Source organism: Xenopus laevis, chromosome 2S (genome assembly GCF_017654675.1).
Source record: "Xenopus laevis strain J_2021 chromosome 2S, Xenopus_laevis_v10.1, whole genome shotgun sequence".
NCBI classification, from domain to species: Eukaryota; Metazoa; Chordata; class Amphibia; order Anura; family Pipidae; genus Xenopus; species Xenopus laevis.
The window spans coordinates 139,470,687-139,493,381 of record NC_054374.1 but is presented as its reverse complement, the minus strand read 5'-3'; the positions used below and the strand labels follow the sequence as shown (position 1 = coordinate 139,493,381).

At 39.2% G+C, this 22,695-nt stretch overlaps 1 protein-coding gene across 1 annotated transcript; it reads right to left on the bottom strand.

The window, feature by feature from the left end:
- Positions 1–6,393: 6,393 nt before the first annotated feature.
- krt78.7.S (keratin 78, gene 7 S homeolog) lies at positions 6,394–13,012 on the bottom strand. The gene is made up of 9 exons (XM_018250165.2): positions 12,308–13,012; positions 11,825–12,045; positions 11,613–11,673; positions 11,022–11,117; positions 9,016–9,180; positions 8,413–8,538; positions 8,105–8,325; positions 7,112–7,146; positions 6,394–7,023 (listed from the first exon to the last, which is right to left on the bottom strand). Exons 1-9 carry the CDS (start codon positions 12,908–12,910, stop codon positions 6,698–6,700), a joined length of 1,854 nt encoding a protein of 617 aa, XP_018105654.1. The 5' UTR covers positions 12,911–13,012; the 3' UTR covers positions 6,394–6,697.
- Between the last annotated feature and the right edge of the window lie 9,683 nt (positions 13,013–22,695).

Here is a 22,695-nt window from a genome sequence, read left to right as displayed (position 1 = left end):
ATATTTAAATGTACCTGTCTGTGATGAAATTAATAGACAATACTATATAAATATCCTGTAATTTCCTTTTGCTTACTGAAAGAAGCCTTCAGGGGTTTTAATGCAACTTTCTCACAATTATTAGGAGACATTAATTTATGCAGGGTTTGTTTTACAAGTACAGGTAATAACAAAATAAAACAGGTGAATAGACATGCTAGGTATATGATGAAATAATTCAGCCCAAAGAGTCACCTGGAATTATTGATTTTTTATGAGTTTGCAATAGATTGTGCAGAAAATAATTTCATCTTTTGGGCAAAAATTTGTATACATATCTTTTTCTATATATATATATATATATATATATATATATATATATATATATATATATATATATATATATATATATATATATATATATATATATATATATATATCTAGATATATAGATAGATGATAGATAGATAGATGATAGATCGATAGATAGATCGATGATAGCTAGATAGATAGATGATAGATAGAGATTTGTTTTTGCATTTGCTTTGTGGCTTCCCTCTGGTGGGCTCAGGTCAAATCTTTCTGCCCTATCCTAAACCTGGACCTGGGTAGAGAGGGAAATCTTAGAGCAGTCTCTACATTTTCATAGCTGTGCTTTGACATGGGCAGGTCCAAATATCTGTCCCATTTCCCCATCTACCAGCCTAGAAATAACAGCCACTTGCCACTTGTCTTTCGTTGGAGTTTATATGGGCCACAGCTTTATAACATGACATAAGTAATAACAATACATAAAAATAAATAACAGGTACATAATAACAATGCTCTAACAATAATTTTGACAGTAATATAACAGTAATACTTAGAAGGTGCAAGGTCCCTGGTGATGGGCCAAAACCAGGTGCCTGATGATCGTACGCCATCAGCCGCTTGTGCCTTCCAACATGGTGGGTACGCTGGATTGCATGCTTCCACCAAGGTATCTCAGTTTAACATAACATCTCCCAGGGACCAACACTCTTAGAGAGGAAACATCCAACCATGCCCCACTGACAAACTTAGGACTTGCTAAACTCCTCACTGCCAACAAACTATCACAATTGCCAGGGACCCACCGCCCGGCTATACTAATTTAAACCCTTGCCTAACCATGACCCCAAATACTCAACTTAACTTGTATCCCACTAGCACATTTGTCACAACTAACACAAAGGTTAACTAAAGGGTGGACTGGTAGGACTCAGTTGTATCTCTCCAAAATGGACAACCTCCCTAACTGCACTTGATTCAAATTGCCTACGCACCTCCCCCTAATGCTATATAACTAAACCCAGCTACTAACCCCTGCCTGCCATTTTTGTCCCATCCCAGTCATCAGCCCTCAGTCAGCAGTTGTAGTACTGAGCTTCCCTTATTATAAGGAAAACTTGTTAAGACAAACTAGATGATTTAATAAAAGGCACAAAGGTTGTATCAGATCTAGTGAACCAAAATAAGGTTCAATCTTATTGTGAGGTGTCTCAATTAATTGCCAATACAATTTCCACAAAGTGGATGGCCAGCCACTTTTTAAATTAAGTAAACATTAATTACATAGATTTGAGAAACAAAAAAACAAGAATTCATATGTATAGGAATTCATATAATGTTTAAATGAGCATGCATTGGATTGGCAAGAAAAAGTACCTGGTCACTTTAAAAAAGGAATGTTATCACCAGTCCATTTTAGCATTGGAAAGTTAATTTTTGTAAAAATTTTTGAGAGAGTTGCCTCATCAACATTACCCATATCGAAGCTACTCTCTTCCTATACTGTATACTGCAATGTGTTGTTTTCTGATGATACCAACTAGGGTTTGACCAAAGATTAGGTTAGAAAAATAGGTTATATGGTAACATAGTAACATAGTACTATACTATAGTTTTCGTACCATTTTGAAAAAGACACACATCCATCAAGTTCAAACTTTTAATCCTATATATAACCTGCCTAACTGCTAGTTGATCCAGAGGAAGGCAAAAAAAAACTTTTGAAGCCTCTCCAATTTGCCTCAGAGGGGAAAAATTCCTTCCTGATTCCAAGATGGTAATTGGAACAGTCCCTGGATCAACTTGTTCTATGAGCTATCTTCCATAACCCTGTATTCCCTCACTTTCTGTAAAGCCATCCAACCCCTTTTTAAAGCTACAGTATCAGCCTGTACTAATGAATCAGGGAGAGAAATTCAAATCTTTACAGCTCTCACTGTAAAAAAAACCTCCCTAATATTTAGAAAGAACCTCCTTTCCTTTAATTGGAATGGATGACCTTGTGTCAGCTGGAAAGACCTACTGGTAAATAAAACATTAGAGAGATTATTATATGATCCCATTATATATTTATACATAGTTATCATATCACCCCTTAAACGCCTCTTCTCCAGCGTGAACATCCCCAATTTGGCCAGTCTTTCCTCATAGCTGAGATTTTCCATACCTTTTACCAGCTTAGTTACCCTTCTCTGCACCCTCTCTTATTCAATAATGTCCTGTTTGAGCACTGGAGACCAAAACTGTACAGCATCGTAATCCCTTTTTAAATATTGGAATGACATCAGCTTTCCTCCAGTCCATAGGTACCATACCAGATGAAAGCGTATCTGAGAAAATCAGAAATAGAGGCCGGTCTAAAACTGAACAAAGCTCTTTTAGAACCCAGGGGTGTATGCCATCAAAGCCCTGCCGCCTTGTTCACATCAATTTTTATTAAAACTTTATGAACAATATCCTGAGTCAGCCACTGACTAGATTAAGCTGAGCCAACAGTGCAGCTATGAAGTGAGCCTGGGAACCCTGACTCTATTATATACACAGAAGTAAAGAACTGATTTAGCACATTTGCTTTTTTGTATCTGTTACATCCATACTGGTACCATTATTTAAAGGATCAACCCTCTCAACTCGCACCTTTTTACTATTAATATACTTAAAAAACTTTTTGTGGTTAGTCTTAGCCTCTGCCGCAATGCACTCCTCATTTCCTATCTTTGCCTTCTGGATTGCGGTTTTACAACATTTATTATAATTTTTATATTCATTAAATGCAGATTCTGTCCCCACACACATGTATTTTTTAAATGCGTTTCTTTTCTTTCCTATTAACTTCTTAACTTCTATATTAAGCCACATAGGTTGATTCTTGGTGCTTCTACATTTACTTTACTAAAGGGAATAAATTGAGAACGGTAACGATTTAATTTTAAATGACAACCATTTATGTTCTGTGTTTTTAGCTGAAAACATAATGCCCCAATCTATGCTCTGAAGGGCAGCACTCAAGGCACTAAAATTAGCTTTTCTGAAATTCAGGGTTTTTGTTTCCCCAGTATATATTTGTTTTTTTCACCAGACATTAAATGATATCACATTATGGCCACTATTACCCAGGGGTACAATGAATTGCACTTTTGCTATAAGTTCTGGCTCATTTGAGATCACTATATCCAGAATAGCATTTTTTCTGGTTGGCTCCTCAACAACTTCCCTAAACTTGTCAAGCAACAAGTTTATAAACGTGTTCCCCTTAACTGACCTAGCATTACTGTTGCTCCAGTCAATATCTAGGTAATTAAAATCACCCATTAGCATTACTTTTCCCAATCTAGCAGTTCTCCCCAAACTAGCAGGTTAAGAATAAGTTATTTTTTTGTAGAAACTTCTAGGGCCTAAAGGCATTCTGTTACAAACCTGAGGAAACTTAGAGACCATGAAGATTTGTTGCAAAATATACCACATTTGAAAAGGTAACTGGACATGATTACATATGGGTGGAATTTATTAAAACCACATTTTTCTCATTTTATTAAAAATTAAAATTCAGCCTATCTCCCAAACACGGTTTGGCTTAATTTACTAAAAAAATCCAAATGAAAAATGTACATGTGGGAAAAGTCAGTTTGAATCATGCAACATTTTCAAAGTGTTGCCCAAAATAGAAATTGAAAAACTGCAGCTAGCTTCAGGAGATAGGCAGTGCTTGCTACCAGTCATCTTAGAGTGATCTGATTTCTTTTCGAGTCGTGCAACCATCTAATAATATTGTCTTTTTGGGTATCTTAAAAGTTAAGGTCAACATATTAGAGTTGAACCTCATCAATGGCCCTTGTTAATTTGTATCTAGTAATGATTTGAAATGAATTTATTTGAAACAACAAATAGTTGAAGGTTTGGCCAATAAATGAAGCTGCTATCTAGAGCAAATTAGGAAGCAATAGTAGAGGTTTAAGGAAATAATTTTTATATAGACCTTCTTGTTCCGCTTTGCCTAATAGCAGTGATGGACCAATAGCATTGGCTACTTTAAACTGGATGGTTGAAAGGCATTGCGCCATTATATTTGTTTTTAAAGCCTGATTACCCAAAAGAGCAGCCAAAAGTGACTGCAAGGTGCAATTCATTTCTGCATATCAGGAATATAAGTATGCAAATGTAAATTAAATCATCTTCATTTATCAGTGGGTGCCAATATACAATGCCAGAGAGTTTGTTGAAGAGAAAGAAACTCCATCCTCCATGAGCAGTAATAGAAAGGTTATTTTTCCTGCAAACTTACTCAGGAAATTTACACTTTACTCCATTCTCTTGGCATCTTGTCACTGGCTGAACATGTACTGTATGTAAATGTTTTTAAAGAGGCTATTTGTTTGGGTTTTTTTTTTGCAATCTCACTCTGGACTGTTTTAGTTTATTTCATTCATCTGCCTTCACAGATTACCAAACTATATATTTATGAGTGGAGCCTGTTTGTGTACGACTTGGAGATCTAAGGCCCACCAGTCCAACCTTGCACCACTCTGCCAGTGTCCTGGTGGCCAAGCCTGACATTGGTCATACGTTGGGTCAAAGTTACATCACGCGCATGGACAGACCCTCTCCCGAAGCCGCTGATACTTAGCTGAGAATGCACAATTCACCCTGTGCACACAGGAGTTTTGCCCGCAAATCATTAGAAATCATCAGAAATTGGGGTAAAACATCAGAGAGATGGGAGACCGAGGGACAGAGTGGAAAATCTGGTAGATACCAAAAAAGTTGACAGCTCTGTACCTGTAGAAACAGGTCTCCTACAAATGCAGGGTTGCCACTAGAGCAAACAAATGAGGAGGAATAGAGAGCACAGTCTAATATCACTCTTTTGACTCAGAATATTTGAAGGGAAAGTAAAGTGGAGATGCCATGGATTCTATAGGTGATAAAGAAACGGCATTCTCCATGAACTCTAAAGGAAAAAAAATCTAACTTGTTCATCTACTCCCCTTCCTGTAATGTCACACTGCTCCACACTGTCCAATCAGCATTAAACAGACCTGCAGGACTGTTATCCCCAACTGGAATGCGGGCTCTATTAGCCCACACCTTTGGTTGGGGATAACATTTTTACCCAACAGGTGCCCTTTAAAGGCACAATCATGTCAGAAGGGAAACACAAAATTGTGGCTATAGCGTTGAAATAAATTTTTACAGTGTATCTTCAGGAGGCTGCCACCAAACCCAATAACTGTTTCTAGGTAGCAATCTACCATAGAAAGAAGAGATACAAAAGAAAAGGAAAAACAAATGAGGGTAAAAGAAGAGAAATATTACTAGGGCAGGGACGATGGGAAAATGGCACAAGGAAAGAGTATAGACTGGAATGTGGAAGAGAAGAAGGGTGAAACTTGAAAACTGAAGAGGGGTTATAACAGAATGAGAGAACAGAAAATATTGGAGATACACCAAGCGGGGAATGGTGTGAAGCACAGGAAATGTAGAGAACTACAGGAGAATCTCCATTTTACTTTCATCCCTCTTACACATGAAACTAAAAGCAAAACTGATACCACAATTAACTACATTGATTACAGCTTCTGCCCCATAACTTCCTACATGCCCTCTCAATCCTTTAATTATAATATTTCTCTGCAGTCCCACTCCTTTTTTAATCACAGTCCTATCCCAAATATTTAGTCGTTCTCAAATGGAATCTAACCTCCCAGATGAAAACATGTGCTTATAACCTCTTTACTAAAAAAAAATCCTCTCGATATTCTACTTTGTCTAATCTTTGATATCCCAATCTTTGATATTCCCATATTGGCCTAATCTCTCTAAAGTAGCCTCATATATGTCCATCAAGTTGGAGATATTCCCATTTTCAACGCACTTTTATGTCCATTTCTTTCTACTTTTTTAACTGGAAGCCAACATCATTGTCACTATTTTGGGGATTTGTCTTCCAAAGATATCTGAAACTGGGTATAAGAATCACATTGTTGACCATCAACTCAGTATAAAATAGATTTCAGGGAGTTTGTTAAAGGGACATTAAATCTATATGCAGAGTTGTAGATGTTTTTTCAATCATATTATCACTATAAAATAAATTCTGCTACACAGTTTGAGATCCAAATGCAGTTTATTGAAGATACAGAGAAAGAAGTTCTAGAACATTTTAGGAAAATGCAGCAACGCATTAAGAGGATGTTATGTACAAACACCAGGTTCCCCTCTCTGCTCAGCTAAAGGTTAAGCAGGAATTTACAGAACTAGATGCAATCATGACTTGCACGATTGGAAACCAGTTTTCTCGGATATTTACGATGGGAATTTTAACAGGAACAGGTGTAGGGTGACACAATCATTAGAAACTACTTCATGTTATGTGAAGTGATCTGTGGCTTTATAGTACTGCTGCTGTAAATTAATAGGTTTTCTTGGTTGTGGAGGTTGTTGATGCAATTGCCACTGAGGTTTTGCCTCCAGAATGGCCGTATGAGCCGCTTCCTCCGTGCATGGATCCACCTTCATAACCTTCATATCCCATTCCTCCAGCTCCAAAGCACCCAGCTCCTCCATGGCCATATCCACCACCGTGGCCAGATCCCATGCCGCCTCCAAATCCTACTCCACCTCCCATGCCGCCTCCAAATCCCATTCCTCCTCCCATGCCGCTGCCGCCGCCGCCTCCCATTCCGCCTGCTGAACCACCAAGGGCATTATATACATTTGAGCCTCCGCTGATTACAGCTAAGATGCAAAGAAGAAATTAATTAGTTACTGCTTAAGAACACAATTATCTAAACATAATTATAGCATAAATTAATGAATAACTTACATATGCTGACATTGTTTAAAATCTGTCCAGACATTCTGCAGAAATAAGAAAATGAGTATTAGGACACATTCATTAAAGGAGAAGGAAAGGTTAAAACTAAGTAAGCTTTATCAGAAATGTCTATATAAATGCACCAGTAAGCCCACAGTAATGCTGCTGTGAGTCCTCTATTAAAAGAAACACCACATTTCTTTCCTTCTGTTGTGCACACATGGGTTTCTGTATCAGATTTCCTGTTTTCAGCTTAAACCTCCAGGGCTAGGGCTTGAGCATGCTCAGTTTGCTCCTCACCCTCCCTGCTCCCCTCCCTGCTGTAATCTGAGCTCAGAGCTATGAGAAATCAGTGAGAGAATCAGCTGCAATCCTAAACAAATAGATACAATGTAGAGTTGTTTACTCAGGTATGGATATGAATTCTGCAGAATAAATATAGTGTTATAGCTTGCATCTATTGGCAATAAACTGTTTCAGTGGCTTTCCTTCTTCTTTAAAGATAATTCTGGGACTCAGATTGCTCTCTCTTTCTGTAAACTGTGTTGATCTTTTGAAGGGTAAGAAAAGTACCAACAAATGTAACTTTTTTTGTGTGATCAAGTAGAAATCAGTAGGTAAGTGAAGCAAAATAAAAAAAAATGCATAGGGCTGCTCTATGTGGAAATCATTGAGAAAGCTCTTCACCTTTGTACACCTTTGGTTTAGTTGCCCTTATACAGGTAAATAAATAAATAAAACAAAGGGGAAACATTACACAAAGTTTTTTGAAGGACTGGTTCTGCAGTTTGCTGCAAAAACAGTTAAGTTTAAAAATTATCATAATGGAAAACTTCAATGCATATAATTGCAAAGTATTTCAGATAAACTAGGCATTGCAATGATATTGTCCCTATTAGAATATTACAGAGTTTGTATAGCCTATGGATGACTTTCAAATGGTCCCCTTCACCTAGTAAGGCACTAAAATCAATTTTGTCTTATGGACCCCATTTAACTAACCTGTCCTCTTCTCCTTCCAGCATGTATCTGTAAGTGCTAATTTCCATGTCCAGAGCAAGCTTAGCAGACATAAGTTCTTGGTATTCTTTAAGTTGACGAGCCATGTCCTCTTTAAGTTTCTTTTCAGCAGCTTCAAGATCCTTAAGTTTCTTTTCAGCATCCTTGAGAGCACGGTTCCCACGTTCTTCAGCTCCAGCAATGGATTGATTCAGAGCTGCAATCTATGATTTAAGGAAAAGCATGGGTTCTGAGCATGGAGCCGCTATTGGTTTCAAACCCAAGTTGCTACTGACACAGCTCAGACCTACCTGCTTCTTGACATTTTCAATTTCAGCCTTCAGCCTCTGAATCTTACGGTTCAGATCTGATATTTCAGTCTTGGAATTCTTTATGCTGTCACCATGTCCTTCAACTGTTTGCTGTAGCTGCTTGTACTAAAGTGAATATCAGAGAGATAAACATCACACATATATCACAAACAGACATGACCTTCCTTTCAGACATTCCTCTTTTACATAGAGGTACATCAGCTAAAGGGAAGCTGTGTTACTATAAACAGCTGTAGAAATAGGACACACCGGCACAACATGGGTAATTCCAGCAGGTAAAACCTTGCTCGTTTATTGCGGATGCAACGTTTCGGGGCGTGACCCCTTTCTCATGCTTGAGAGAGGGGTCACGCCCCGAAACGTTGCATCCGCAATAAACGAGCAAGGTTTTACCTGCTGGAATTACCCATGTTGTGCCGGTGTGTCCTATTTCTACGTTGTTTTTGAGGTTGCCCATTCCCTCTGGCATCGAGCACCTGGGAGTCGCTGGAGTCTGGACGGCCAGGGTGTGCGAGTGTAAGTCTTTCTTTTTACTATAAACAGCTGTGACATAAAGTTACAGCAGGGAATAGACATACTCACCTTATTTTCGTATAAAGCTTCAGCTTCCAATTTGCTTCTATGTGCAATTTGTTCATATTGACATTTAACTTCTTTAATGATACTATCCAGATTCAAGTCACGGTTGTTATCCATGGTCAGGACAACTGAGGTGTCAGTGACTTGATCGTGTACCTGTGACAATTCCTAAAAAATACAAATCATACCAAATCAGTGTTTTTTTCTCAACAATAAAAAAACATTAAACACAAAGGGGGCCATTTGTGATCCCCTAGGAACCAAGATAGATCTTGGTGGGGCTTTAGGAAACTCTCCACTTGCACAGTGTCAGGGAGCGCAGGAAGTCCTACTCTTATAGGGTCCCTTACAGGTTGCCTGACTTATGCAGCTGAATGACATGTAAGTTTGGGGAAATGTAGGGTCTGAAAGAGGGAACTGCCTACAATCTCACCCCCTTCCTGCCAACCCATCTTGGATAGTGGTCTGGCTAATGCAAGTGGTGCTCTATCCAGAGGGCTACTGACAGGTGCTCTGTTTTAGAGTGCAGGCCACCTGCAGCCATTCTGGAAAGTAAAAACGCACTGTGTATAGTACTAAAAATGTGAAATGCTTCCTTTTTTTCACAATGTGCACAATATATATATACAATGACCATATTTGCAGAAATTGGCAGGGCTTCTAGCAGTTGGGCAGGAATCAAGCAAAGCAAGTGATAAATTGGAGTTTTAATGATCTAAAGGCATGACTTTACTTGTGGTCCATGCCACACTGTCTTTGCAATGGGGCCTGGTGCAAATCAGACCTTGTGGAGCAACTTTATATAAAGTTGGATGGGTCAACCATTAGTCTATCTGCTTGTGTTGAACCCATCTGTAATCACCTCCCCTGAACCTCAAATAATTGAGTGGAGGGTCAACTGATTACCCTGTTGCCATCTTGACTCCATCTTAACCTTCTATACCTGCTAGCACAACTTTTCCTAAGTGCAATAGCTACTCTATAAGGTCCCATTATGTGTGTGTCCCAATGCAGTTTCCTCTTTTTGCACTTCGTGAATATAGAATTTCATCAATATAGCAATGAAGTTGAATACAGCCTGTTTGTTTCAGTAACTTTCTAAAGGCAGACCTACCTACATATATTTTCTAGATGTGTTTTTGTTCTTTCTAAAGGAGCTTCAACGAAGCATGTGATCATAGATCATCCAGATACTTTCACAAAAAAATGCACTTCAAGCATTTATTTGTGCAAATTCACCACAGCTAAGGATGAGCGAATTTGGGTGTTTCGCCGAAAAATTTGCGAATTTCCGGCGAAATTCGCCAAAAAGGTGAAACATTTGTGAAACTCCGCCGGTATCTCGTTTCTGATGCCGGCGTCCATTTTTTTTGATGCATGTGAATTTTTGCTGGCAAATTTTCACGGTGGCTTTACAAATTTATTCACCAGCGGGAATTTGCCGCAAATTTGCGCCTGGAGAATAAATTTGCCCATCACTAACCACAGCAAATAATTCAAAATAGTGAAAGTTCAATATAGAACATAACCTCATAACATACCACAAGGCAGTGTCTTCCCCCAGTCTGCACAACTCATGTCAGCCACTCCCTCCTGACGCGTTTCGTGCCATTGGGTGTTTCCTCAGAGTTCTCATTATTTTGTAATTATGTGATGTAGTGAATTTGCACAAATATATGTTGGGCCCTTGTGTAGCGCTTACCAATAGATGGCATTTATCCATGATAAAAAGTTTTATATTCAGATACTTTCTTCTTTAAATTGGTAAAGCGTTTGATGTTAATAAAAACCACTGACTTGTGGGTAGTAACACTGTCATCTCATTGTCTCATACCTATGGCAGTATGTTATCATTTAGTTGTCTATGGCTAAGTAGTACTATTGCTTTTACTTTAACATTCCATGCACAGAGGTGATGTAGAATACAGAATCATTTAATAGAACACACTCTGATACAATAGGGAATGTAACTATATCATTCCTGTTATATGAATCGAAATGGTCCTTACCGCATCATAAAGAGTTCTTAAGAAATTGATTTCACTTGTCAATGTGTCCACCTTGGCCTCAAGTTCTGTTTTGATCATGTAGGCAGCATCAACATCCTGGAAAATGAACAATAGTTCTTTCATTCATCTTGAGAATATTGCTAAACTGGCTTTCAGTAGGAGGCAACGACAACATTCAGCAAGCATTCAGAGAACATTTCTTTTCCTTGTTGCTCTCCAGTTCCATTGATTAAAAGCTGGTTTAAAGCTGTTTCTGCAGCCCAGGTATGGGATCTATTGCCTGAAATGCTTGGGACCTTGGGTTTTCAGGCTAAGGGATCTTTCCATAATTAGGATCACCATACCATGAGACTTCTAAACAATGTAAATATTCAAAGATCCAATAGGAGTATTTTGCCTCTGACATGGATGTATGTGGCATTGTTACTCTCATTATCATTGCAGAGGGAAACTATTTAAAAGCAAGATCTTTTTTTATATCATGCAAGTACATTATAAAATATACATGATACATAACAGCATATTATAGAAGTTGGATGTTTCATTATTTCCACTCAATGATGACTTTACTAACACAACAATGAGACTCACCTTCTTAAGTATCACAAATTCATTTTCTGCTTTTGTACGCTTGTTAATTTCATCTTCATATCTGTTATAAGAGAACAGTGTTGTGTAAGCAGTCTTTCTTATCTAGCTTCTTGTCACAGCAACAGAAACATGCAGGTTACATATATTAGCAGAGCTTTAAATTAGCATATTCTAAACATACAATAGTAAAAGTAAAACCTGTGCAGACATACTTTTTCTTATAATCCTCTACAAGATCTTGCATATTCTTCAGTTCATACTGCAAACGGCTCTTTTCATTTATTAAGTTATCTAGATATCTCTTCAGGTCAGAAATGTATTTCTCAAACAGGGGCTCTAGGTTGGCCCTTTTGGTGCTGCCCTTGGTGCCCTGTTCCTGTAATAGTTTCCATTTTGTTTCTAGGACCTTGTTCTGTTGTTCCAGAAATCTGACCTGCGATCAAAGGACAAAGTTTAGCACCAAAAAATATAGAAAGATGGAAATGTAATAACTTACAAAAATGTTTTGGCGCAGTCCAGCACCTGCTGGGGGGTCTGGTAAAGAGACTCATAAAGACATTTCTGTACTTCAGTAGTTTACACTATACTTTATAAACCAAATGCCTGCTAAAAGGCAACTTACATTATAAGTTAAAGGTATCAAGCACCACTCTAAATTTGGACATTTGTAAAATGTATATTAATAACAGCCTTACCTTGTCAATGAAAGTAGCAAACTTGTTGTTGAGAGTTTTAATTTGTTCTCTTTCCTCTGCTTTTACTTTCTGGATTGCTGGATCTATAGCCAGATCAAGTGGTCGCAGAAGTTGTGTATTGATGGTAACATTCTGGATTCCACCAGGTGGGCAAACAGGGAATCCAATATCCCCTCCATCAAATCCTGGGCCTCCCATGCCTCCCATACCACCCATGCCTCCCATACCACCCATACCTCCCATACCACCCATGCCCCCTGCACCACCAAACATTCCACCACCTTGTCCTCCTCCAAAGCCACCACCTTGTCCTCCTCCAAAGCCACCACCTTGTCCTCCTCCAAAGCCACCACCGTGTCCTCCTCCAAAGCCACCACCATATCCTCCACCTGCCACACTTCGAGCACTGGCTGCGCTTATGGAAGTTTTAGATTTTCCACCAAGGCTATAAAGACTGCGTGACCCAAAGCTGCCTCCAGCCCGAGATCCTCTTGCCATTCCTCCAAGTGAACACGCACTAAAACCCCCCATTCCACCACCACCACCACCACCACTGCTTCTAACAGTGTGCTGCTTCTTGATGGAGACTTGGGAGAATGACATGATGGTGTTGGCTTAAAGCAGTTAACAGAGAAGATCAGAAGTTTGAAGGGACAGATAAGACAAGGTAATGTGGCCCCTTTGAACTGAGACAGAGAAGTGTCTCCCTTTTATCTGCTGGAAGTTAAGGGCTTGGTTGCATGGGTGTCAGAGGACCAGTTTACAGCAATAGTGGGTTTGGCATAGTTGGCAGGCACCCATCTACACAGTCTACTACATTGATCACGCCTATGGGAAAATATTGCTTTGCTTGGAGTCCTTGATCCCTTGTATATATTTAAATGTACCTGCTTGTGATGAAATTAATACACAATCCAGTATAAATGTAATCTCCTTCTGCTAGCTACCAATGCACTCTGTTACCGAAAGAAGCCTCGAGGCATATTAACGCAACTTTCTCACAATTATTGGGAGACATTAATTCATGCAGGGTTTGTTTTACAGGTTCAGATAATGACTAAAATAACAGGTGAATAGACATGCTAGTTATATAATAAAATAACTAGTCTGAAAGAGTCATCTGGAATGATTGATTTTTTATGAGTTTGCAATAACTCTTTTGCAAAAATGTATTTGTATATGCAGAGGATGATCTAGGGATTAAAATACGGCAGTGGGTTATTTATATTGATTCCCAAAAGGAATATCTTCCTGGGGAATGAAAGATTCTTGTAAATTCTGACTTGCAACTGCAGTTTTCATTTCCACTTTAAAACAAACCAAAGAAACTAATTTCCGTTAAATTAGCCTGTAGTATGATACAGGCAATGATACAGGTATGGGACTTGTTATCCAGAATGCTCGGGACCTGGGGTTTTCCCGGATAACGGATCTTTCCCAGTTTTCCTTAGAAATCAGGAAGTATTTAGAAGACTGGAATAATAATTAAAGAAAAGTATCTAGCCTCTAGAATTACTTGGAAGGTTATTTACTAAAGTCTGATTTTTTCTGGTTGAGTTTTTAAAGGGGAAAACACGATTTTTTTGCAGAAAAAAAATAAAAATGTTTCTGATTTATTAAACCCAAAGGGTGCTAAAAGTCAGAATAAAAAAGTACTCCATCTTAAACCTGCCAAGGTTTGCCATATAGAAGTTAATGGCAGATGTCCCATGTACAATTGGAAGATGATCTGCGCTGGGTTTTGTAGAACAATCCGATTAATTCATGGTTGTCTGGTGTCAAATCCAAAAATTTTAAGATTTGGGTTTTTTCACAATTTTATTGAGTCTTTTCCAGCACCAGATTTTTTCGGGGTCATTTATTGATATATATACGGTAAAAATGTGGATGGGAGTTTGGTCAAAGTGGTTTTAAGAAAATAATGAGAATTTGGATTTTAGTAAATAACCCCCTTCCTGTAAGGCCTGTGACCCCAATAATCAACATAATTTTAGGCTGGAAATAGGCAAAATGGAAAGGGAAAAAGCTAAAACCTTACACACAAATAGAAACTAAGAGCAACTGAAAATTGGTTCAGGATATTAGTCTATGGGTTACATTCAATTCAGTGAGAAAAAGTTATCCCATGGTTTATCACATGAAAACTCATGGACAAGATTACATTTTAGGAGAAAAACTTTTATCAAAATTCAGTTCCAGTTTTTTTTTCCCTTAGACTTCATTAGAGTATTTAATTGATAAACAGGGAGATCTGAATTGAATTGCATCTCAAATTGAGAAAAAGTCTGAAGCAGGCACTCAAATAAAGGCAATCTTCCATCAAACAGAAGAAATCAAGTAGAAAAATTTTATTGTGTCCTCTGCCTTCACTTTTCTACTTGATTTCTACTATTTGATGGAAGATTGCCTTTATTTGAGTGCCTGCTTCAGACTTTTTCACGGTTGTCCGCTCCCCATGCTGAGGGCTCAGGGTGGTGCACCTGGGCCACTTCCTAAACGTTGTGAGTAAATACTCCACTCTATGAAGACCCCTTTGTTGTTTAATCACAATATTGCATCTCAAATTGAATCTCATCCATGAGTTTTAACTTGACAAACCCGTTTTGTCACTGAATTGAATCTGACTCTTTGTGGTCTTGCTCTCTATAGTTCATTATAAATTTATAGTCCCCTTTGAAGTCCGATTTAATTCTAATTTATTTAAAAATATGAATAAAAAAATTGTATTGAAAAAAAAAAGAATGCCAATATGGGCAACAAGAAACCTAGGAACTACAAAATGTCACCTAACAAGCATTGCATTGTCAGGTATTGCAACATAGTCTCTGGGTTTGCACAAGCCTTCAACACCATGAACAAAGAGCATTGTTTTTGGATTATGTCCAAATTAGCAGTTTTACACATCGGGATCAGAGGGCCACACCTCAGGGTAATTAGGCCCAGAGCTTGCTGTCTATTTAGAATTCCTATAGGTTATCATTCACTGGGGGTGACTGTTCCAGTTTATGGATCATATGCTAAATGTAGCAATGCATACTCAGACAAGTACAAACACATTGGTATTTTATGACCATAACATTTATTTTTAATATCTATTATCCTTTGTGACGTTTGAATTTATATTTTTTTGTTACAGGCATTCAATTCATTGGAATAAAATTGTGCGTAAACATCTCTTTAATCAAAGGTATTTGTGCGAATATCTTCTCCTTGTACTTTTGTGTAGTTGCAATTGCCACTGCTCAGTCCTTCTTGCCTTTCGTCCAAATTGAGCGCTGCCACCCTGGATCTAACACCACCTTCAGACCAGATGGTATCTCCAGGGTTCCCTCAACTCCCTGCGCCAATATCCGCAGTTCAGTTGCAGCGAAAGTAGAGGGAGCACACATCAATCACATTGGGCAGTTGCATCAGCTGCAACTGTACTCAATTTGTGACAAAGGGGAAATTCACTAAAGGTCGAAGTGACTAACGTTAGTGAACATTCGGCAGTGTGACGTCATTTTGGGACTTCGCCGATTTACTAACGGGTGCAGGCGTAAATTCGCTAGTGAAGGAGATAGACTGTAGTGCTACTTTGCAGGCGAATTTCCGCTCTGGCAAATGGACGTAACTACGCAGATTCACTAAGATGCGGATTTTAATGAACGTGACCTCTTGCACCAGACTTGGATTCGCCACCTCAGACCAGGTGAAGTGCAATGGAGTAGATAGGAGTTTCTCAAAAAAAAAATTAAAATAAATAAAAAAAAGTCCCAAAAAACACTGACGACTTTTCATTTTTCACCCCCCCCCCGCATTTCCTTACATATGGCACATAATTGATACACTGGGCACATGTGTAGGGCAATATAACAACTCTATTTTCTATTAAAGGAATTGTTCATTGTAAAAATCAAAACTGGGTAAATAGATAGCCTGTGCAAAATAAATAATGTTTCTAATATAGTTAGTTAGCTAAAAATGTAATGTATAAAGGCTGGAGTGATTTGATGTATAACAAGTCAGTCAGGACACTACTTCCTGCTTTTCAGCTCTCTTGGTTTACACTGACTGGTTACCCTGGCTACCAGGCAGTAACCAATCAGAGACTTGAGGGCGGCCACATGGGTCATATCTGTTGCTTTTGAATCTGAGCTGAATGCTGAGGATCAATTACAAACTCACTGAACAGAAATGACCATGTGGCCCCCCTTCAAGTCGCTGACTAACTCAGAGTTATAGAGCTGAAAAGCAGGAAGTTGGATTCCGGCTGTTTTATTAGACATCTGTTCACTCCAGCCTTTATACATTACATTTTTGGCTAACTATATTAGAAACATTTTTTATTTTGCACAGCCTATTTATTTACCCAGTTTTTATTTTCACACTGAGCTATTCCTTTAAGGTTCCCTGGGCTTATGAAGTGTAATGTATTTGCTGCAAAATATACGTCAATTGAAATTTAACTTCCCGCCGTATGCAAATTAGCCAATGCTAGCACAACTTCGCTTTGCTTGGCGAATTAAAGCTAGCAAAACGTAGCCATCGTTCGGTGCTCTGGACGCTACTTTACATTTTAATGAATTAGCGTTGTCCTGTCGAAGTGTGGTGATGTGAGCGAAGACGTCGCTGGCGAATTTCTGCAGGTCACTAAATATGCATTCAGAATTGCATTTGTTTCAGTGGAATCAGAGTAATTGCGGTAGATACAAAACAATTGTCCATTGCCCCAGTGCAGTGATGTTGAAATTCTGGGAAAAAAATTCTGTTTGTGCTTGGGGACATATATGTGCTACTTGCAATACAAATAATGTTATATACCTCCTGAAATGCCCATGTGGCATGGTATATGTGGGACAAACTATTAGGCCAGTTAAATCTCACCGTGGTGATATCAGGAATTTTAAGAAAGAGACTGCAACTGATACTACGGTTTCAAGACACTTCCAGGAGGATAAACATAGCTTGTGCCAGTTAAGATGGGCAGTACTGGAAGTAGTTAGAACACCCGCAAGAGGAGGGGATATTAAAAGATTAAAAAGGCACAGGGGATTAAAAAACTTGACTGTTTACAACCTAAGCGGTTAAATGATAGTTGGAGCATCAAATGTTTTTTGTAAGTCAGTAATGTAACAGCAAACTATTTGGGTGCAGAATTACTGCCCAACGTATCTTTCTTTCATTGTAGTAAAATAGTATTTATGTTTTTAAAATGCTTTTTCCTCTTTTCAGATCATGATTTGATTTGTTGCCCTTGAATGGCAGAAAACGCTATTTTTGAAAACAGCTATGGTAAAAGTCACATAGGCAATTGCTTACGTAGTTATTTTTGTCAATCAATGTATTGTATTTTGCTTCCAATTTTAGATAGGCCTTGTCTTGTTCACTGGCAATTTCTAAGCAATGAGAAATAAGTCACAGCTACGAATGGATACGGACCTTTTTTGGACAAGACCAAACACTGTAACCACAAAAAACTTTTTAAATGTCTTTTGGGACTTTTACCATTCTGGACTGTGTACTGGGATATTATAAGTATATATGGTGACCTGTGGGGGGAGGGGTTGATAATCTACCGCACTTCCTATTTGTGCCTTGATAAGGTTGTATTTTGCACTAATCTATCACACTTGATAAAGAGCATTGTGCAGCGTCGGACTGGGACATCAGGGGCCCATCCAAAAACCTTAGACCAGGGCCCCACCCAAAAACCTTAGAGCAATGCCCCACTCTCAGTACTATTTTTCTTCCTGTCTTCGCTCAACCTCTATTCTCCTAGTCTCTTTTCTTTATTTACTATAATCTATTATTCCATCTTTTTAGCCTCTTTAAATTTAGAAAAATCTACGGGGGGGTGGTGGAAGCACTCTTAAGGCTAATACAAAATATATTTAAGTATAAGGGAAGTGCTACTTACAATGCACTTCCCTGGGCCCCTGTCTCATAAGTAATTCAGTATAAATGCAAATGCATATGTTTACAAAACAGGGGTTTTTAGTTACAAAGTTATGATCATAAAGTTGAAAAGCCACCATACAACGTCAAGGTAAACCCCATATGGCGGTCCCTAACTTACTTAACTCAGGTCACAATATAAAAAGATACTTCTCTGCATAATAGCATTACCTGTACACAATGTGTGCTGTGCATTGGTTTCAATCTGAAAGCTAAATCCTCCCCCGCCAGCAAGGGCTTTTAAGAGAGAGAGATTGCTCAAACCAACGCCCATATTTAAAAGCATAGGACCACCATTAGTATGAAGGGGTGGGTATGGGGTGCTATTAAAAAACCACACTGAGCTGAGCCACAGCTTCAGGCGAACATACAAAAATCTAGGGGGGGTAACTTTGTAACTAAAAACCCCTGTTTTGTAAACATATGCATTTGCATTTATATTGAATTACTTATGAGACAGGGGCCCAGGGAAGTGCATTGTAAGTAGCACTTCCCTTATACTTAAATATATTTTGTATTAGCCTTAAGAGTGCTTCCACCACCCCCCCTAGATCTTTAAATTTAGCCTAGAAATAGGGAATGGCCATGAAATAGGCCAAATGTTTAGAATGTTTAGGGCCCACCAGGAGTTTTCCTGGGATTCCTGGTGGGCCAGTCCGACACAGGCGTTGCACTAAAAACCAATAAAAAACACGAAGCAGCTAGCCTGCCTGTTCCTGCTTCTTTACCTCTACAATTATCAGTACCTCAGGGAATACTACAAGGAGATTACATTCAGTCAACAGTAATAAACTTTATATAGAAATGTCCTCTGACTCCCAGCATTCTCTAGGGCCTTGCCCAACCCCACAGCTGATTGGTTCACTCCACTAGGTATGACAAAGCAGCGGTGAATAATACACAAGCAGTGTGAATAATACACAGGCAATTCCCCAGTGGTCTCACAAATTATGTCTGAAGATACTGTCATACAAAAGCAAAACACATGCAAAGGACTAGAAATTAGTCAAATAGGTTCACTGTGCATCTGTGCAGGAATGTCCATAAAGTTATCTTCAGTCCCTAAATTAAGGCGTGGTGAATATTTTGAGCTCGGCTTGATCTGGACAGGAAGGAAAAGTACAAAACTACATTTCCCTAACATACTTGGGTATTGTTGTTTCTTCTGTGGGCAGTTCTACGCAAGGTTTACTTTAGTGCCACAGTAAACACCCAGACCAGCAGAATACCTAAAGAGTTGAGAAGTTGTACATTACCTCCACTTCCCATGGGTTCCTGCACTGGAGCAAGAGGAAAGATGAGGACTTAAAACTGGTTGGAAACTCCTACCAGGGTCCTTCTCGTCTTGACTATCTTTGAAGCCGTTATCCACTGTGAACACAAGTTATGACAGCCCATTGCCTTGGGTACCTGCATGACTTGGCTCAGCCCTGTTGATCCAGTCTTCCAGTTGACTGGGCAGGTCTCTAGTTAGATAGTCCTTCCTTCATTGTTCCAGTCAGTCAGTTGTCTGCAGCAAGAGTCCAAACATAAATAGCATACTAAAGGATCTTATTCTCATCTTCCCCATAGTTAAAAGTTTTAAACCATACTATCGAGTAGCCTTGACAGTTTATCGAGCTACGTAATCTACCTAGGAAACTATGTCTGATCTGAAGAAGACTCTGCATGGTAAAGTGTTATACATAGAGACTTAGAAAGTGCAACAGAGTCACATAGGGCAAGTTCTGGAGGCCGTATACAGCTTAATGCTTTCTACCACTCGGGTATCTGGGAATCCTTTAGGAACTGCTGCTTCTTTGCTTACTGCTGTTGCTGACGAAGAACCACATCACTACAACAGGGATTTTGACACTTTCAGGGGCTTCAACAATCAATGCCTCCTCATACAGATCCAAAATACAATACCTCAGTGAACAGGAAAAGATCAGTTCTATGTGTTTCTGCCTCTACTACAACTGTCCATTGAAGCAGGAAAATGTTAACTCTTAGGTAAGATTTGCGATTCTCATCCAGGCAGTACTGAACTATCTCTCCATAAAGTTCCACACTGATTCATGCTTCTTGTACAGTTCCAGCTGTCTCCGAAGATCTTCAAAATACATCTGGAGCGTCAGGGAATTTTATGAATATGGAATTTATCTTCCACCAATGCCTACTCCCTAGAGTGTGTTGGCAATAGAGGACAGACCACTGTGGCAAGGAGATCACCAAACAACAAATGTAGTTAAATGAATTTATGTTGAAAAATATTTGTTCACAAACATTGAACACTGGAAGTCGCTGAGGAGGCTGAGTAGAACCCTCATTTTACGTTATGTAAAATCCGGGAAAATGTTAAATAAGGGAAATGTATTAAGGTAACTTTTTTTTCAAGTACTGAAAGAATATAAACACAGGAGTCTGTTTTACTTTGAGATACAATATTTACTGTGTTTATAACAAGGGTTAAGCATTATAGCGTTAATGTTACACTATGGGGGGCATGTTCAAGGTCTCTCTGTCAGTCACATACACAACTAGGGATGTAGCGAACGTCGGAAAAAAAGTTCGCGAACATATTCGCGAACTTGCGCAAAAATGCGAGCGGTTCGCGAACGGTTCGCGAACCCCATAGACTTCAATGGGAAGGCGAACTTTAACATCTAGAAAAGACATTTCTGGCCAGAAAAATGATTTTAAAGTTGTTTAAAGGGTGCAACGACCTGGACAGTGGCATGCCAGAGGGGGATCAAGGGCAAAAATGTATCTGAAAAATCTGCCTGTGTGTGCTTGGAAGAGATAGTGTAGGGGAGAGCTGTTAGTGATTTCAGGGACAGATGATAGTAAGTTTGCTGGCTAGTAATCTGCTTGATACTGCTCTGTATTGGAGGGACAGAAGTTCTGCAGGGATTTGAGGGACATTTTAGCTTAGGTAGCTTTGCTGGCTAGTAATCTACTGTTCTCTTTAAACAACTGCCATACGTTGACCTTGTAGGCATTGTTTGCCCAGTTTTTTTGGACGCAGCCACTGAAGCACAGTTGCCAGAAAAAATATGCCATATAAATGCTGAAAATAGTCATTTTTCGCCATACGTTGACCTTGTAGACATTGTTTGCCCAGTTTTTTTGGACGCAGCCACTGAAGCACAGTTGCCAGAAAAAATATGCCATATAAATGCTGAAAATAGTAATTTTTCGCCATACGTTGACCTTGTAGACATTGTTTGCCCAGTTTTTTTGGTTGCAGCCACTGAAGCACAGTTGCCAGAAAAAATATGCCACATAAATGCTGAAATAGTCATTTTTTTGCCATATACGTTGAGTCAACGTATGGCAAAAAATGACTATTTTCAGCATTTATATGGCATATTTTTTCTGGCCTCTGTGCTTCAGTGGCTATGGCCAAAAAAACTGGGCAAACAATGCCTACAAGGTCAACGTCGTTGACCTTGTAGGCATTGTTTGCCCAGTTTTTTTGGCCACAGCCACTGAAGCACAGAGGCCAGAAAAAATATGCCATATAAATGCTGAAAATAGTCATTTTTTTGGTCGCAGCCACTGAAGCACAGTTGCCAGAAAAATTATGCCATATAAATGCTGAAAATATAAATTTTTTTGGTTGCAGCCACTGAAGCACAGAGGCCAGAAAAATTATGCCATATAAATGCAGAAAATATGCATTTTTTTGGTCGCAGCCACTGAAGCACAGTTGCCAGAAAAATTATGCCATATAAATGCTGAAAATAGTAATTTTTTTGGTTGCAGCCACTGAAGCACAGAGGCCAGAAAAATTATGCCATATAAATGCAGAAAATATGCATTTGTTTGGTCGCAGCCACTGAAGCACAGTTGACAGAAAAATTATGCCATATAATGCAGAAAATATGCATTTTTTTGGTCGCAGCCACTGAAGCACAGAGGCCAGAAAAGTTATGTCATATAATGCAGAAAATAGGCATTTTTTTGGTCGCAGCCACTGAAGCACAGAGGCCAGAAAAAATTAAACCAGTAGGGTTTTGCACCCTAGTTTGTAACGGTGGCGGAGGGAGGAGGAGGACGCTAAAGGACAGCTGTGTGTGGAGTCATGAGGCTTGAAGAGAAGGACAGCTGCATAGAAGTCAGAACAAGTCTTCCGGCGTGCAGTAACCCTCCGAGATCCACCCCTCATTCATTTTAATAAAGGTCAGGTAATCGACACTTTTTGTGACCTAGGCGAGTTCTCTTCTCAGTTCACATCCCTCCTGCTGCACTGAAGGTCCTTTCTGAGAGCACACTTGAGGCTGGGCAAGACAAGAGGTTCATGGCAAATTGTGACAGCTCTGGCCACAGATCAAGCCTGCGCACCCAGTAGTCCAGGGGTTCATCGCTCCTCAGAGTGTCGATATCTGCAGTTAATGCCAGGTAGTCCGCTACCTGCCGGTCGAGGCGTTCTTTGAGGGTGGATCCAGAAGGGTTGTGGCGCTGCCTTG

Bases quoted from the DNA above. Each gene is read 5' to 3' on its own strand.
- krt78.7.S (XM_018250165.2), bottom strand. From the start codon at position 12,910: ATGTCATTCTCCCAAGTCTCCATCAAGAAGCAGCACACTGTTAGAAGC. The intron at 12,046-12,307 runs GTAAGGCTGTTA...CTTTGATCGCAG, and splicing joins TTGCTACTTTCATTGACAAG to GTCAGATTTCTGGAACAACA. The intron at 7,024-7,111 runs GTAAGTTATTCA...TTTGCATCTTAG, and splicing joins TTTAAACAATGTCAGCATAT to CTGTAATCAGCGGAGGCTCA.